This window comes from Bombina bombina, chromosome 2 (assembly GCF_027579735.1).
Source record: "Bombina bombina isolate aBomBom1 chromosome 2, aBomBom1.pri, whole genome shotgun sequence".
NCBI lineage: Eukaryota > Metazoa > Chordata > Amphibia > Anura > Bombinatoridae > Bombina > Bombina bombina.
The window spans coordinates 825,159,919-825,175,650 of NC_069500.1; the positions used below are offsets into that span (position 1 = coordinate 825,159,919).

The 15,732-nt window shown below is 35.8% G+C and overlaps 1 protein-coding gene across 1 annotated transcript in view; it reads left to right on the forward strand.

Annotated features, from left to right (window-relative positions):
* Positions 1-13,619, forward strand: part of ATP8B3 (ATPase phospholipid transporting 8B3) — a 507,825-nt gene extending 494,206 nt beyond the window's left edge. The window contains 2 exon segments of the mRNA XM_053700104.1: positions 5,881-6,011; positions 10,916-13,619. Coding sequence (XP_053556079.1) covers positions 5,881-6,011; positions 10,916-11,134 — 350 coding nt within the window. The 3' untranslated portion in view covers positions 11,135-13,619.
* The last annotated feature ends 2,113 nt before the right edge of the window (positions 13,620-15,732 follow it).

Genomic DNA, 15,732 nt, shown 5'->3' on the forward strand with positions numbered 1-15,732 from the left:
ATCCTAATTTTTAGAAGTCTAGAGGTACGCCCTATATAGATTAAATTGCATGAGCATCGTAACATGTAAATTACGTTTTTGCTATTGCAAGTAATAAATTGGTCTATACTGTACTCCCTTTTGTTATCTCCAGAAAAAATTGTTTTACAGAATTTTGGAGTTTTTTTCATAAATTTGCAAGCATTGCAGAATTGACACTTTCTAAAACCCATTTCAGATGGTAGCAACCAATTTTTTACTTTGTTGTTGTCTACTTCTTTAATACATTGGGATAGTTGAAACTTAAGATTGGGAACCTTTCTAAAAATTATGTTAGGTCCATCTCCTAAAAATTCATTTAATGCTGCATCTCTTGTGAGAATTCCCCAGTGTTTTTGTATGATGTTCCTAAGTTCTCCACTCTGAGTGCTATGTTGGAAGATAAGTCTATTTGCTAGTTTATCATCAGTGAATTTCTTATTTTTGATTTTATATTTTAATAAATCAGACCTGTCCATGTTGGTTACTTCTTCTATTTTTTCATCTAGAAAATTAGCTGGATAATTTTTTTCTAAAAAACGTTTTTTTAGGATTTGAGATTGAACCTTATACATATCTTGTTCTTTACAATTACGTCTCAGTCGAACGAACTGACCTTTGGGGACATTTTTAAGCCAATGTTTTTGATGACAACTTTCGAGGCTTATGTAATTGTTTACGTCTATGCTTTTAAAAAAGTTTTTCGACTTCAACATTTCATTCTCAATGTATATTTCAAGGTCTAAAAATTCTACCTTGGTTTGACTATAATTCCAAGTTAGAGCTACTTTAAACTCATTTGTTTTCAAATGTTCCATGAATTCAAGTAATTGGTTCTCACTTCCTGACCATATGAAGAAAAGGTCATCTATGTAGCGATGATAAGACACCAGATATTGCGCCCAGCTAGAGTTGTAAATATATTGATTTTCCCAATTGGCCATATATAAATTGGCATAGCTGGGCGCAAATCTGGTGCCCATCGCTGTGCCTCCTACTTGCAAATAGTATTGGTGGTTGAACCAAAAGTAGTTGGTTTCTAGAATTATAGCTATGCTGTCTAATATAAACTCAAGTTGTTTTTTATCCAAAGAGTCATCTTTTTCTAGGATGTTTTTTACTGAAGCTATGCCAAGATTTTTGTCTATTATGGTATAAAGTGACGTGACATCACTAGTCACCAACCACCAATTTGGATTCCACTTGAGTTTTTCTAAATGGTTAAGGATACTTAAGGTATCTTTCAAATATGATTTTGTCTTTACGACATAAGTCTGTAAAAATTGGTCTATATATGCCGATAAGTTGCTTGTGAGGGAATTAACCCCTGACACTATGGGTCTACCCGGGGGGTTAGATGGATCCTTGTGTATTTTCGGCAGTATATAAAAAGTGGGAGTTTTTGGAAATTGGTTGTAGATATATTGATATTCTTTTTTATTCACAATGCCTGTTTTTAAGCCTTTTTCCAAGTGAAGTTCAAGTCTTTTTTTAAATTTTATTATTGGATTACTATCAAGTTCGATATATACCTCAGTGTTTTTAAGTTGTCTATGACATTCCTCATTGTATTTAGTTTTATCCATGATAACTGTCCCTCCGCCCTTGTCCGCGGGCTTTATGACTATCCTATCATTCATTTTTAAATCTGCCAAGGCTGTTTGTTCTAGTTTAGTGAGATTGGAACCATAATTAATTTTCATATTTTTAATATCCCTATGTACTAGTTCTAAGAATGTCTCCATAGGTGCTGATTTGCACTGTGTGGGATTAAAGGAGGACTTTTTATGTACCTCTATATGTTTATATTTATTTATTTCTATAGAACTGTTACTGATTATGGGATTGTTAGTAAAAAACTTTTTTATGCATAGATTTCTAATAAACTTCTGAATTCCTGTAAAGGCTTCAAATTTATTCATTCTGTAACTGGGAGCAAAATTTAGCCCTTTGTTTAAGACAGAGGTTTGGGCTTCTGATAGTGTGGTACTTGACAGATTGAAAATACCATTATCTTTTTTATTTATTTGTTTATTATTGTGTTTATTACTTAGTAATCCGTTCTGTCCATGTTTTTGCGTCTTTTGTTGAACAGATCTGAATCCGTTCTTGTGTATTTTCTTTTTCCAGCCTCTATAAAAACCTCCTCCTCTTCTGAGTTATATCTTGCTAAAGCTCCAAATCTATTATGGGTGGTGGTTTCTTTTGGATATTGTTCTTTATGATTTTTAAAAGGATTTCTAGGTTGTTGCCAATTATTTTCTTCTCTTGCCCACTGTTCAGATCTATCCTGATTGTTCCTATAATTCATATTTTTATTATAAGTCATATCATGATTTTTCTGTGGATATCTGTGATCTGCATAGGAAATTTCTTCCTTTCTTTTGTTATAGTAGCTCTCTCTTTCTCTATGTGCTAAAGAATTATGTTGGCGTTGATTTGATGTATTGCCATAATAATTATTTCTATGTGTGTATCTAAAGTCTTGATCTTTATATTGTAAACGCTCCTTGTTGGAATTACTAGTATTTTGAATATGTGTTCTTCTATTTTTAGCTCTATAATTTCTTTCTTTCCTTTCTTTATAATCCTCATAGTCTCTAAAGTATTTCTTTCTCTTAGTGTCTTTGATCTCTTTTTTTAAACAATCTAAATTTTCTGCCACTTTTTGTGAAAGTTCCCCATATTGTTTGCTCTCCATATGGGGAGTTATTTTTTGTTCCAGCATGTTAATTTCTATATTTGCCTCATCCAATAATTTTTTCTTTTCACTAATAATAAGATTCATAAGTTTTCTTGTGCATTCTTCTAAAATATGATTCCACTTGGTCATAAACATAAGGTTATCCTGACCAAATGTGGGATTTTTTAGAATTCGTAATCCTCTAGGGGTAATTTGTTCTTTCAAATATTTTTCTAAGGTTAATATCTCAAGGTGATATTTGGTTTCTTTAACCATATATTTTTCAACTTCCTTTAAGAGGTTTGCTAGTGAGTCATCTGTGTGTTCAGAATCATTAAAAAAAATCATCAGCACCTGATGCTAGGGTGCGTCTACTTTGAAACAAAGACATAGTGAAAAAATCTCCCAAATTAACAAAAAATAATATATATAATGTGCTCTATATGTGGAGTCTATAAGTATGGGTAAAAGGTTAAAAACTGTGTGAATGGTGTGAACTGCTAATTAATTAACAAGGTGTGCTTGGCTTTGATACACCTATAAACAAAACTCTGTGCTAAAGGAATACCCAAATATAGCTGGTTTGCTGCAGAAAAATCAGCGTGTGAACAGAAAAACAGTACTAGTGACAAAAACTGTTAAAAGTCCAAAATTTTAAAGGCTATCAGTTAAAAATAAACAGTAAACAGTGCTTACCAAACATAAGTGCTAATACAATTGCTTACATTAATCCATAATTACAGGATATAAATATTACTTATATCTTAGTGCACTAATAAAATAGGTATAACAACAAGATAAAATTACAATAAATATACCGAATATCACAAAGAAAAAAATGTGAAATAAATGTGATAACAAAAATCATAAAAGGAAAACCAAATAAAGTTCTTAATCAAGGATATGTCTGTGTCCTCTGGATGAGTTTTTCAGCTTGTTAGCATTCCTCAGTGAGATCCCATAAAAAAGGAAACAGAAAATTGCAACATAGTGTGAATCTGTAATGGCACTTTGAGGAAGTAGTTGTTTTGTAACAAATGACTACTCACATTTGTTTGAGCTTTCCACTAAGCTCAAGGATATGCGCACTCCCACTTTATACTTATTTACTCTTCTGCTTGGTGTCATCTGTTCTTAGGTTACCTCAGCTTCCAGTTGTGTCACATGACCCTGCTCACTGCATCCTCCTCCTGACTAATCTATATATCCTTCACTTGCTAGGAGGCATCAAGAGGGGTGCCTCCTATTAGTCCCAATTTTTGCTGCTAATATATTGACAGAACACAGGTGGCGCTGCAGCACAGCTTTTCCTTTGACTCATGTACTGCAATGGAGAGAAGCATTCCTGTACCTGCCTCTTCATAGCATTACATGGGGGGGAAATATATTTTTTTTAACTTTTTTTTTGTTTTAATTAAAATTTAATTAAGCTTTTGCCACATATGGCAGGGTAGGCACTGCCTCCCCTGCCTCTTATGAGTGCACGTCCCTGCTTTGGTCCAAATGTGCAGTGCGAGTCAGCAGGGTTTGCAGGGCTAGTGCAAATTGATCCAAGCGGTGATCCTGTTCATCCATCCTGGAAATTATGGCAGGTAAAGGTGGATTATTAGCACCATCAGGATTCATGACCCTTGCGTAATGTCAGGATGCCAGGAATCAGACTGAGACAAGAAGTTCAAAAATAATCACAACTTTATTAGTAGCAAAAAAAAATAAAAAGTCCATAAGTCAAATAACAAGCTAGGAGTCAAAACTAGAGCTGGTAGTCAGACAAGCCGAGTCAGGAGACAAAGCGAGTAGTCAGACAAGCTGGAATCAGGAAAAGGAGAATAGCAGAGTCAGGAACAATTAAGGGATCAGGAACCAGGAGGGACGTCAGACAGCCAGGTAATACACAGGAGCTCTCACAAACAGGTCTGAGACAACGCAAGGGTAAAGCATACTGAACAAAGGCCCTTTAAATAATAAGTGATGACATCACAATTCTGAGACTGCATCCTGTCTCACATGGATGATGTAAACCAGTCTGGCCATAAAAGGAAGTACAGGAAGTGAGCAGCATCTCCCAGAATGCACCAAAGTCAGCAAGAGAGGTGAGTAAAATGGCTGCCAGCAGCACATGGCAAACAAGTCAGGAAAAAACCCTGACAATTATTTCTTCTGGCACCTTTATACCCTGATGTTTCTCCTACTTTTCCTTGCTCCCTCGCAGAATGACTGGGGATAGGGGAAGTGGGAGGGATATTTAAGCCTTTGGCTGGGGTGTCTTTGCCTCCTCCTGGTAGCCAGGTGTTGTATTTCCCCAACAGTAAGGAATGAAGTTGTGGACTCTCCCTGCCAGGAAGGACAGGAATTTATCTGGTAAGCATAAATTTATTTTAAAAAATTTTTTTGGACACCACAAATCAATTTAGGGTTAACCAAATATCAACATATGTATATCAATGTTGTATTTAGCCCATATTATATACTCTTAATTGAGTGAATGGTGATTGTGGCTTCACTTGAGAAGTGAATGGTATAAGCTGCATATTATTGCATTTCATTTAGTGGATGCATCTCTTCTTCTAGCATTTGTGAAGATGTTGCACTTCCAAAATATAAAAACCTTAATCCGGCTGTGCTTAGTTGATACCTATTCCACCACCTATACAGGCTTAACGCTCAAGGGTTGGTTTGTTGGTATAGAAGCCGCAGAAGTTGGTTACAATTGCATGACCTTTGAAGGGACAGTCTAGTCAAAATTAAACTTTCATGTTTCAGACAGGGCATGCAATTTATGGTTATGCAAATCTGGGGAATGGGATTATCTATTTTTTTTATAATTTTTATTTAAGTAGACTGTTTAGAAGTAAACATTACAATGTTCAATATGTTTATAGGATTCAGAAGGGAAATATTAGGGATTTGTGTTTTTCGTAACAAAAAGTATTTACTATAAATGGGATGAGGATGCAACATCCAAATTTGCCCTTGGACCTAATTATTTCTAATTACAAAATGAGCTGTTAAAGTCTATAGAGGCTTTATTATCTGAATACATTATTTGATAAACATTTCTAATGGACCTGATCGACTCCTTTGACCCTTTTTTCGCCAAAACATACTTATTTTTCTTCTACTTTGCTTATTTGTTATACTTGCATTAAAATACCCTGTCTCTTTTCTGTTTTTGTTAGGTGTCTGGATAAATACCTTTTCCCAAGGGTACAGCTGGCTTATCGTATTATTGACAGTGATAATTAGCATTCTTCCTTCAGTCACCATCAGAGTTTTCACAAAACTTTATTGCCCAAGAAGAATTCAGAATGTAAGTATGAACCATTGCATGTTTATATTAGTACGTTTAATTTGAAAAAATACATGTGGTTTTATTACTTTTCATTTCTATATATATATATATATTATATATAGGTAGATAAACAAATATGGTGATCTTTTACCAGTTTTAGAAAGAAAAGCTATATGCACAAATAATCCCAAACTTTGTATACCATTCAAGTTATCTCCACTACTTCACTACGAGAAATTATTCCTCTTGCGCCCTAACAAATATGGATTACAGGTAGAGGTATGAAATTTGATGGGCTCCTAAGCATGTACCATTAAATAGATTTTTCTCTGCACGGTTCAGGAGATAAAAGTCAAGTTCTTATAATGTTTAAATGACCATATTCAATGTGGATTAAAGGAATATACAATCTGAATTTTAAAGCTACTACAGTTCTTTTCAAATTTCATCACAAACATTTTGCTTTTTCAAAAAGCTTCTTTTAAAAGAAAATGCGGCTTCAGTGATAGGTGAATGCAACATGCTGCCAATATGGCAGCAGGCCTTGAACATTTGTATCCTCCATTTATACCCGCTAATGACATACATGACACATTTCATAAGCATAGGTGAGTGGAAGATGCACTTGCATTCCACTTACCACTGTTTTGCATGTCCTAATTGGCTTTAATAGATAGCAACTGCAAAACAATTGATTTTATACTAACATTATGATTTTTCCTACCCTTGTTTTCTGCTGGCTAAAGGCCAGATTAGCTAATCTAAACAAGACAAATGGTGGGAGAACTTTGGCTATTGAAAAACAATTGCAGCAAAAAAGATATTTGTTTTAAAAACATTTGGACTTGGCAAGTGTTATTATATAACACAACAGAAATGTCTAATTACAAGCGGCTAGATTACGAGTTGTGCAGTGAGCTGAAAAAGCAGCGTTAACAGGTCTTAACGCTGCTTTTTCACTACCGCTGCTATTACGAGTCTTGCAGGTTTAGGGGCACCGCACACTTTTTTGGCCTTACCGCAAACCGACTTACGTAAACTTTGTAAAGTCTTTTTTCTATGGGACTTCCATAGTACCGGTATTACGAGTCTGTCCTGGGAGGCCAAAAAGTGAGCGGTACACCCTCTACCTCAAATATCCCTAACGCATTCTAAAGTCAGTAGTTATGAGTTTTACACTACAACGCCGTGCATAAAACTCATAACTAAAGTGCTAAAAAGTACACTAACACCCATAAACTACCTATTAACCCCTAAACCGAGACCCTCCCGCATAGCAAACACTGTAATAAAAATTTTAACCCCTAATCTGACGCTCCGGACATCACCGCCACTATAATAAACATATAAACCCCTAAACCGCCGCACTCCCGCCTCGCAAACACTAGTTAAATATTATTAACCCCTAATCTGCAACCTCTAACATCGCCGCCACCTACATTATACTTATTAACCCCTAGTCTTCCTCTCCGGACATTGCCGCAACCTACATTATATTTATTAACCCCTAATCTGCTGCCCCCAACATCGCCGCCACCTACCTACATTTATTAACCCCTAATATGCTTTCCCCAACGCCACCGCCACTATATTAAATTTATTAACACCTAAACCTAAGTCTAACCCTAACACCCCCTAACTTAAATATAATTTAAATAAATCTAAATAAAATTCCTATCATTAACTACATTATTCCTATTTAAAACTAAATATTTACCTATAAAATAAACCCTAAGCTAGCTACAATATAACTAATAGTTACATTTTATCTATCTTTGGGTCTAATTTTGTTTTAAAGGCAAGTTTGTATTTATTTTAACTAGGTAGAATAGTTATTAAATAGTTATTAACTATTTAATAACTACCTAGCTAAAATAAATACAAATTTACCTGTAAAATAAAATCTAACCTAAGTTACAATAACACCTAACCTTACACTATAATTAAATAAATTCCCTACATTAAATACAATTAATTAAATTAAATTAGCTAAATCACAAAAAAACAACACTAAATTATAGAAAATAAAAAACAAATTACAGATCTTTAAACTAATTACACCTAATCTAATAGCCCTATCAAAATAAAAAAGCCACCCCAAAATAAAAAAAACCCTAGCCTAAACTAAACTACCAATAGCCCTTAAAAGGGCCTTTTGTGGGGCATTACCCCAAAGAAATCAGCTCTTTTTCCTGTAAAAAGAAAATACAAACAACCCCCCAACAGTAAAACCCACCACCTACACAACCAACCCCCCAAATAAATTACTAACTAAAAAAACCTAAGCTCCCCATTGCCCTGAAAAGGGAGATTGAATGGGCATTGGCCTTAAAAGGGCATTTAGCTCTATTGCAGCCCAAAGTCCCTAATCTAAAAAATAAACCCACCCAATACACCCTTAAAAAAATCCTAACACTAACCCCCGAAGATTCACTTACCGGGAGAAGTCTTCATCCAAGTGGCAATATGTCCTCAACGAAACCAGCAGAAGTGGTCCTCCAGATGGGCAGAAGTGGTCCTCCAGACGGACAGAAGTCTTCATCCAGACGGCATCTTCTATCTTCATCCTTCCAGCGCAGAGCGGGTCCATCTTCAAGACATCCGACGCGGAGCATCCTCTTCTTCCGATGGCTTCTTCGTAATGAATATCACTTTAAGTAATCCAAGATGGCGTCCCTTAGATTCTGATTGGCTGATAGAATTATATCAGCCAATCGGAATTAAGGTAGAAAAAATCCTATTGGCTGATGCAATCAGCCAATAGGATTGAGCTGGCATTCTATTGGCTGTTCCAATCAGCTAATAGAATGCAAGCTCAATCCTATTGGCTGATTGGATCAGCCAATAGGATTGAAGTTCAATCCTATTGGCTGATTGCATCAGCCAACAGGATTTTTTCTACCTTAATTCCGATTGGCTGATTCTATCAGCCAATTGGAATCTAAGGGACGTCATCTTGGATGACGTTACTTAAAGTGATATTCATTACGAAGAAGCCGTCGGAAGAAGTGGATGCTCCACGTCGGATGTCTTGAAGATGGACCCTCTCCACGCCAGAAGGATGAAGATAGAAGATGCCGTCTAGATGAAGACTTCTGCCGTCTGGAGGACCATTTCTGCCCGTCTGGAGGACCACTTCTGCCGGCTTCATTGAGGACATCTTGCTGCTTGAATTAAGACTTCTCCCGGTAAATTAATCTTTGGGGGTTAGTGTTAGGTTTTTTTTTTTAAAAGGTTTATTGGGTGGGTTTATTTTTTAGATTAGGGACAATGCCCATCCAAATGCCCTTTTCAGGGCAATGGGGAGCTTAGATTTTTTTAGTTAGTATTTTATTTGGGGGGGTTGGTTGTGTGGGTGGTGGGTTTTACTGTTGGGGGGTTGTTTGTATTTTTTTTACATGAAAAAGAGCTGATTTCTTTGGGGCAATGCCCCACAAAAATCCCTTTTAAGGGCTATTGGTAGTTTAGTTTAGGCTAGGGTTTTTTTTATTTTGGGGTGGCTTTTTTATTTTGATAGGGATATTAGATTAGGTGTAATTAGTTTAAAGATCTGTAATTTGTTTATTATTTTCTGTAATTTAGTGGGGGTTTTTGTGATTTAGCTAATTTAATTGAATTTATTTAATTGTATTTAATGTAGGGAATTTATTTAATTATAGTGTAAGGTTAGGTGTTTGTGCAACTTAGGTTAGGTTTTATTTTACAAGTAAATTTGTATTTATTTTAGCTAGGTAGTTATTAAATAGTTAATAACTATTTAATAACTATTCTACCTAGTTAAAATAAATACAAACTTGCCTGTAAAATAAAAATAAACCCTAAGATAGATACAATGTAACTATTAGTTATATGGTAGCTAGCTTAGGGTTTATTTTATAGGTAAGTATTTAGTTTTAAATAGGAATAATGTAGTTAATGATACAAATTTTATTTAGATTTATTTAACTTCTATTTAAGTTAGGGGGTGTTAGGGTTAGGGTTAGACTTAGGTTTAGGGGTTAATAAATTTAATATTGTGGCGGCAATGTTGGGGCGGCAGATTAGGGGTTAATAAGTGTAGGTAGGTTGTGGCGACATTGTGGGCGGCAGATTAGGTGTTAATAAATATAATGTAGGTGTCAACGATGTTGGGGGCAGCAGATTAGGGGTTCATAAGTATAATGTAGGTGGCGGCGGTGTCCGGAGCGGCAGATTAGGGGTTAATAAATATAATGCAGGTGTTGGCAATGTCGGGGGCAGCAGATTAGGGGTTCATAAGTATAATGTAGGTGGTGGCGGTGTCCGGAGCGGCAGATTAGGGGGTTAATAAATATAATGCAGGTGTCGGCGATGTTGGGGGTGGCAGATTAGGGGTTAATAAGTGTAAGAATAGGAGTGTTTAGACTCGGGGTTCATATTAGGGTGTTAGGTGTAAACATAAAATGTGTTTCCCCATAGGAATCAATGGGGCTGCGTTACTGAGTTTTACGGTGCTTTTTTGCAGGTGTTAGACTTTTTCTCAGCTGGCTTTCCCCATTGATGTCTATGGGGAAATTGTGCACGAGCACGTACGACCAGCTCACCACTGACTTAAGCAGCGCTGGTATTGAAGTGAGATATGGAGCTAAATTTTGCTCTATGCTCACTTCTTGCCTTTTAACTCCGGGTTTCTGAAAACCCGTAATACCAGCGCTGTAGGTAAGTAAGCGGTGAAAATAAACTGCTCGTTAGCACTGCATAGCTCCTAACGCAAAACTCATAATCTTGCCGAAGGTGTTTACTGTCCCTTTAAGCTACAGAGAACATAACAGAGGTAGATTATTATTGAATAGACACGTTATTTGACAAGTAGCTATTTTTATTTAATTTTTACTTTTCAGCATTTATCTTCAAATTTAAATTAAATTTAAAGTCTCCTGTCTGCAACATTTTTCTCTTTGCAGGGACATTCTTACAGTGAATCAATGAACATTGAAGTAAAAACAGTGTCATTGACAACATCTTTCAAGAGGGGATCTTTAAATCGTAGATCTAGCTACGCGTTTTCACACAAAGAAGGCTATGGAGAAATTATCACAAAAGGAACAAGCCTGCGGAGGGCTAGAGCAAAGACTTCTGGTTTACCTGACTTAACAGAGAATGGGCATCAAAATGATTTGTAAACTAAAATCAGTCCTCTGTAATAATACAAAATAAATGCACACATTATTAAATCTGTTTAAACACTTCTTAATATGAGAGTATGAAAGTAGTTTCTGTGTGTTGTTTTTACATTATAATAATTCAATAATTTTAAGTAGGAATAATATCCAGTTATTTTTTTGTCCACATTTTTCTGTACTTTAATTGGACATTTCTTGTTGTCTTTTGTCATTAATAATTTGTTTAGAATCAGTTTAGACTTCTTATACAATGCATCCACAGACAGTCTTTCACATACACAGAGGCCTATCTATCAAGCTCCGAACGGAGCTTGACGGTCCGTTATGGAACAGCGGTCACAATCACCACAATTCAACTCGATCGAGTACGATCAGGTTGATTGACACCCCCTGCTGGCGGCCGATTGACAACGAGTCTGCAGGGGGCAGCGTTGCACCAGCAGCTCACAAGAGCTGCTGATGCAATGCTAAATACGCAGAGTGCTTTGTTCTCCGCATTCAGTGATGTCTTGCGGACCTGATCTGCACTGTCGGATCAGGTCCGCAAGACATTTGTTAAATAAGCCTCAATGTCTCTGTTGTAGTCACACAGTAGCCAATAATACAACATGATTTCCATTCACCCCTACATTCAGTCATAGATTAGTCACACAGTTAACATATTAATGTATAATGTATAAATACAAAAATGTCATAAAAAAGTCACTTCAACAAGCATACATTCAGTATTAGTGATTCTGCAAGGGAAGCTTCTTAAATTTGATTTGCTCACCTCCCTCTCACTTGTAAGATCTCCTTAATACATTTTCAGTGTACAATTTATAAAGTAGAAAGCATCTAAATATTTTTTTTCTAATGCATTCCATTTCACTTAAAGGGACAGTAAAATCAAAATTAGACATTCATGATTCAGATAGAGCATGTAATTTTAAACAGCTTTCCATTTTACATCTATTTAATTTGCTTTGTTCTCTTGGTTTCCTGTATTGAAAAGCAAATCAAGGTAGGGTCAGCAATGCACTGCTGCTGATTAGTGGTTGCACATATGTCTTTTGTCAGTTTCTCACCTGATGTGTTCAGAAAGCTCCTAGTAGGGCATTGCTTTTCCTTCATTAAAGGATACAAAGAGAATGAAGTAAATTTGATAATAGAAGTGAAGTAAGGATGTGAAAGTTGTTTAAAATGTTTATGCCTTGTGAAATCACACACTGATCATAAAAAGACATAGCTTTGGCCAGAGAAAACTGCTGTGCTACACTTTGAAGAGACTCTTACCCTTCATATGTATGGCAGTGCCATTTGGTTTTTATGTCCCTTTAAATCTTTCTGAAGACTTTTGTACAATCCTCATCTACACTTTAAGTATAGAAAGAGATGTGCAGTATCGTCAAGTGCTTAAACGATTTCAGTCTTAAACTTGGTAAGTTTGCATATGGCCATTTCAAATGGAACCTCCCTTGGTACAGTAAACTTTCTTGTGGTCTTTTCCTATTTTATTCTATGGGGTCAATTTATCAAGCTCCATACGGACCTTGATGCCGCGTGTTTCCGGCAAGCCTTCAGGCTCGCCAGAAACAGAAGTTATGAAGCAGTGGTCTAAAGACTGCTGCTCCATAACCTGTCCACCTGCTCTGAGGCGGTGGACAGAAATCGACCCGATTGAATACGATCAGGTTGATTGACACCCCCTCCTAGCAGCCCATTGGCCGCGTGATGCCCCTGAAGGCTCGCCAGAAACACAAATTATGAAGCAGCGGTCTAAAGGCCGCTGCTCCATAACCTGTCCACCTGCTCTGAGGCGGCGGACAGACATCGCTGGAAATCAACCTGATCCAATATGATTTGACATCCCCTGCTAGCGGCCGAATGGCCGTGAATCTGCAGGGGAGGTATTGCGGTATTGCACCAGCAGTTCACCAGATCTGCTGGTGCAATGATAAATGCTGAGAATATATGCTGTCAGCATTTATCGATGTGCAGCAGACATGATCCGCAATATCGGATCATGTCCGCTCGCACGTTCTTAAATAGGCCCCTTTGACTCTTTTCGCTAAATATTTCTTTATACAGAGTTTTTCCTACTTTTCTACAAGACTATGCACCACTTACCTATAACATTTATAGCTGAATTTTCTCCTAATGGTATGAAAGAAATCATATTTGTTGAGCTTCCTTATTGGTCAAGCAGATCTATGGAGTTTTATACACTTTATTTCCTTGAAAGTTTTTGTATTTTGTAATTTGCGCTTTCTTTTTTTTGGAATATTGAAATATGTGCTGTTTTTGGATATTCCATTTATCCTTGGGACTTGAATTTAGTTTTTTAGGTTTTATTGTATAATTCTTTTTAAACAAATGTGTATTGTTGACTTTTTTTTTATTATTGTCTTGAGGGATGGGCACACATTTAGATGTATATCAGAGTCAGATGCTCTTCATTCCTAAACTTCTTGTATGATTCATCAAAATAAAGCTTTCTTTTTGACCTTTTTTGTGTTTTCTTCCTAAGGTTGTTAGTTGTCAGAACATTAATTCCAAACTAGTTGTTTCTTCATTTCGCCCTAAACTTCAGAAGAATAAGGAACCAATTCTGATCAGGCTTGAAGTTGCCATAGCCCTTGGGTGTGTCATAACCACTAAGAATATCAAGAAAACTAATCATGTGTTTATCATTTATTCTGGACCCATAATAAACCACTCTGCTGTAACTCTGGTATATATATTGAAGGAATGTCCTCCTTTCAATGTGAAGGCACATTCTACTGGAGCAAGGGATTCTGTCTGGCTTAGTTTCATGAAACATTCTTTGAGGAGCATTGCACAACAAACATTTAGTCTTGCTTAGACTTCAGTAAATGCAAAAATCAGTTCAAGGTTCTTATGCATCTTCACATGGAGCTTATGGAAGTTAGTCTTGCAGATTAGTATTTTTAAGATCTAGAGTTTTATTGACCCATCTCATTCTTTATATACACAGCACTAGCACCCAAATGTAAAAGGTTAAACTATCCATTTCTTGTTTCATGCTTCAGATATGTTCTCTTGACAATATGGGAACTGAAACCAACAGGGAAAATAGGGTACACATAGGGGAAGTCATCCTAAAGTTGTATTGAAGAATTGCTACCTACTGCAAGAAGGACCAAAACAGTAAACCCAACCTGTAGTTGAATGCTTTTTCACAACTCCAGAGGGAAGAAATCTTATTTTAAGCCTTTTTGGTAAATGTCTGCCAATTCCACATATATCTTGAATGTTAAGTTTTTAGATTGATTTATTTTTTATTGTCCTAGCACTACATTTTACATGCAACACTTTAACCATTCTAACTTTTGTAATTTGTTTACCCAAATTTGGACATTTACTATTGTGCTGACATTTTTAATTATCTCAATATACATTTTAATTAAAACATTTTATCATCAACCCTAGCAAAAAAATGAGTGTGAATTTGATATCTGAAAAAGGATAGACTTTATTCTGTGGCCAAACAAAAAAAAGATGACTCGTAGGTTTAATGATTAAAAAATAATTTATTGAACATAAACTGCAAAAACGTACAACACACTGAAAAACAAGAAGAGATGAACACATGTAAGATGCATTTGTTATTCAAAAACTCTCAACGTTGGGAGGCAGTTCAGAAATAGACACCAAAATTTACCTCAGAAATCTGCTCCCTTACACAGCAAGGTCATGGAGTATTACACTAGACAAAAACACAGGATGTTTTGGGGGAAAGTGCCAAACACTAAAGACAATTTATTTCTACCATAAATAGTTTAAACATGATCATTCTAACACTTAAAAACCTCCAGCAATATCACGTTTGTAGGGCAGGACATCTCTGATTCAGGCTTGTCACAAAAACCATACTGGGAAATTTTCTTTAGGCCTCTGTAGTTTGTAATCATTTTACCATCTAATAATAATACAGGTTTGTTTATGTAAACCAGATTTGAGTTCTTTGTTTTTAAGTACTAAAAGTGGTATTTCCTCATAGTTCAGGACTTTTGTTTTTTATCTTGATTACATATCAATAGGGATTTAGTTTGTGGGTCAGTTATGTTACTTGAGCTGAAATTAATTACCACCTCTTTAATACTAAATTATTTTTGTTTGTTTTTTTAAGGCTTTTTAAAATCATAAACTTGTAAGGAAACAGGAAATTTGAAGAGACAAATTTGTCAGGAAGCGCAAATACCACCTAGAATTCAATGATAAATATGGCATGGCCATAGCTACTAATTTGATGAGCAAATCACACAAATTGCATTTTTCAGTTTAGTTATGCCAGCCTAAATGACGCCTAAACAACTGTAGGGGACAATCCTCCAATTATATTATTCCTAAAAAATACTTATAAGGTTCTACATTGGAGTTAACATTTTGGGGTCCATGTAGAGAAAGGTTCATTGACACTTTATGTGCATTACATTGCATATTCATATGAGTGAGAAACTTATTCGACTCTATTTTTATAGTATTACAAAAAAAATGTTAAACAGTTTTTGTGTCAGCTGGAGATTGATATATTGAGAGAAAAGAACAGATTATCCAAAGGTAGTTTAGGTATTTATGAGTTAACTTTAGTGAAT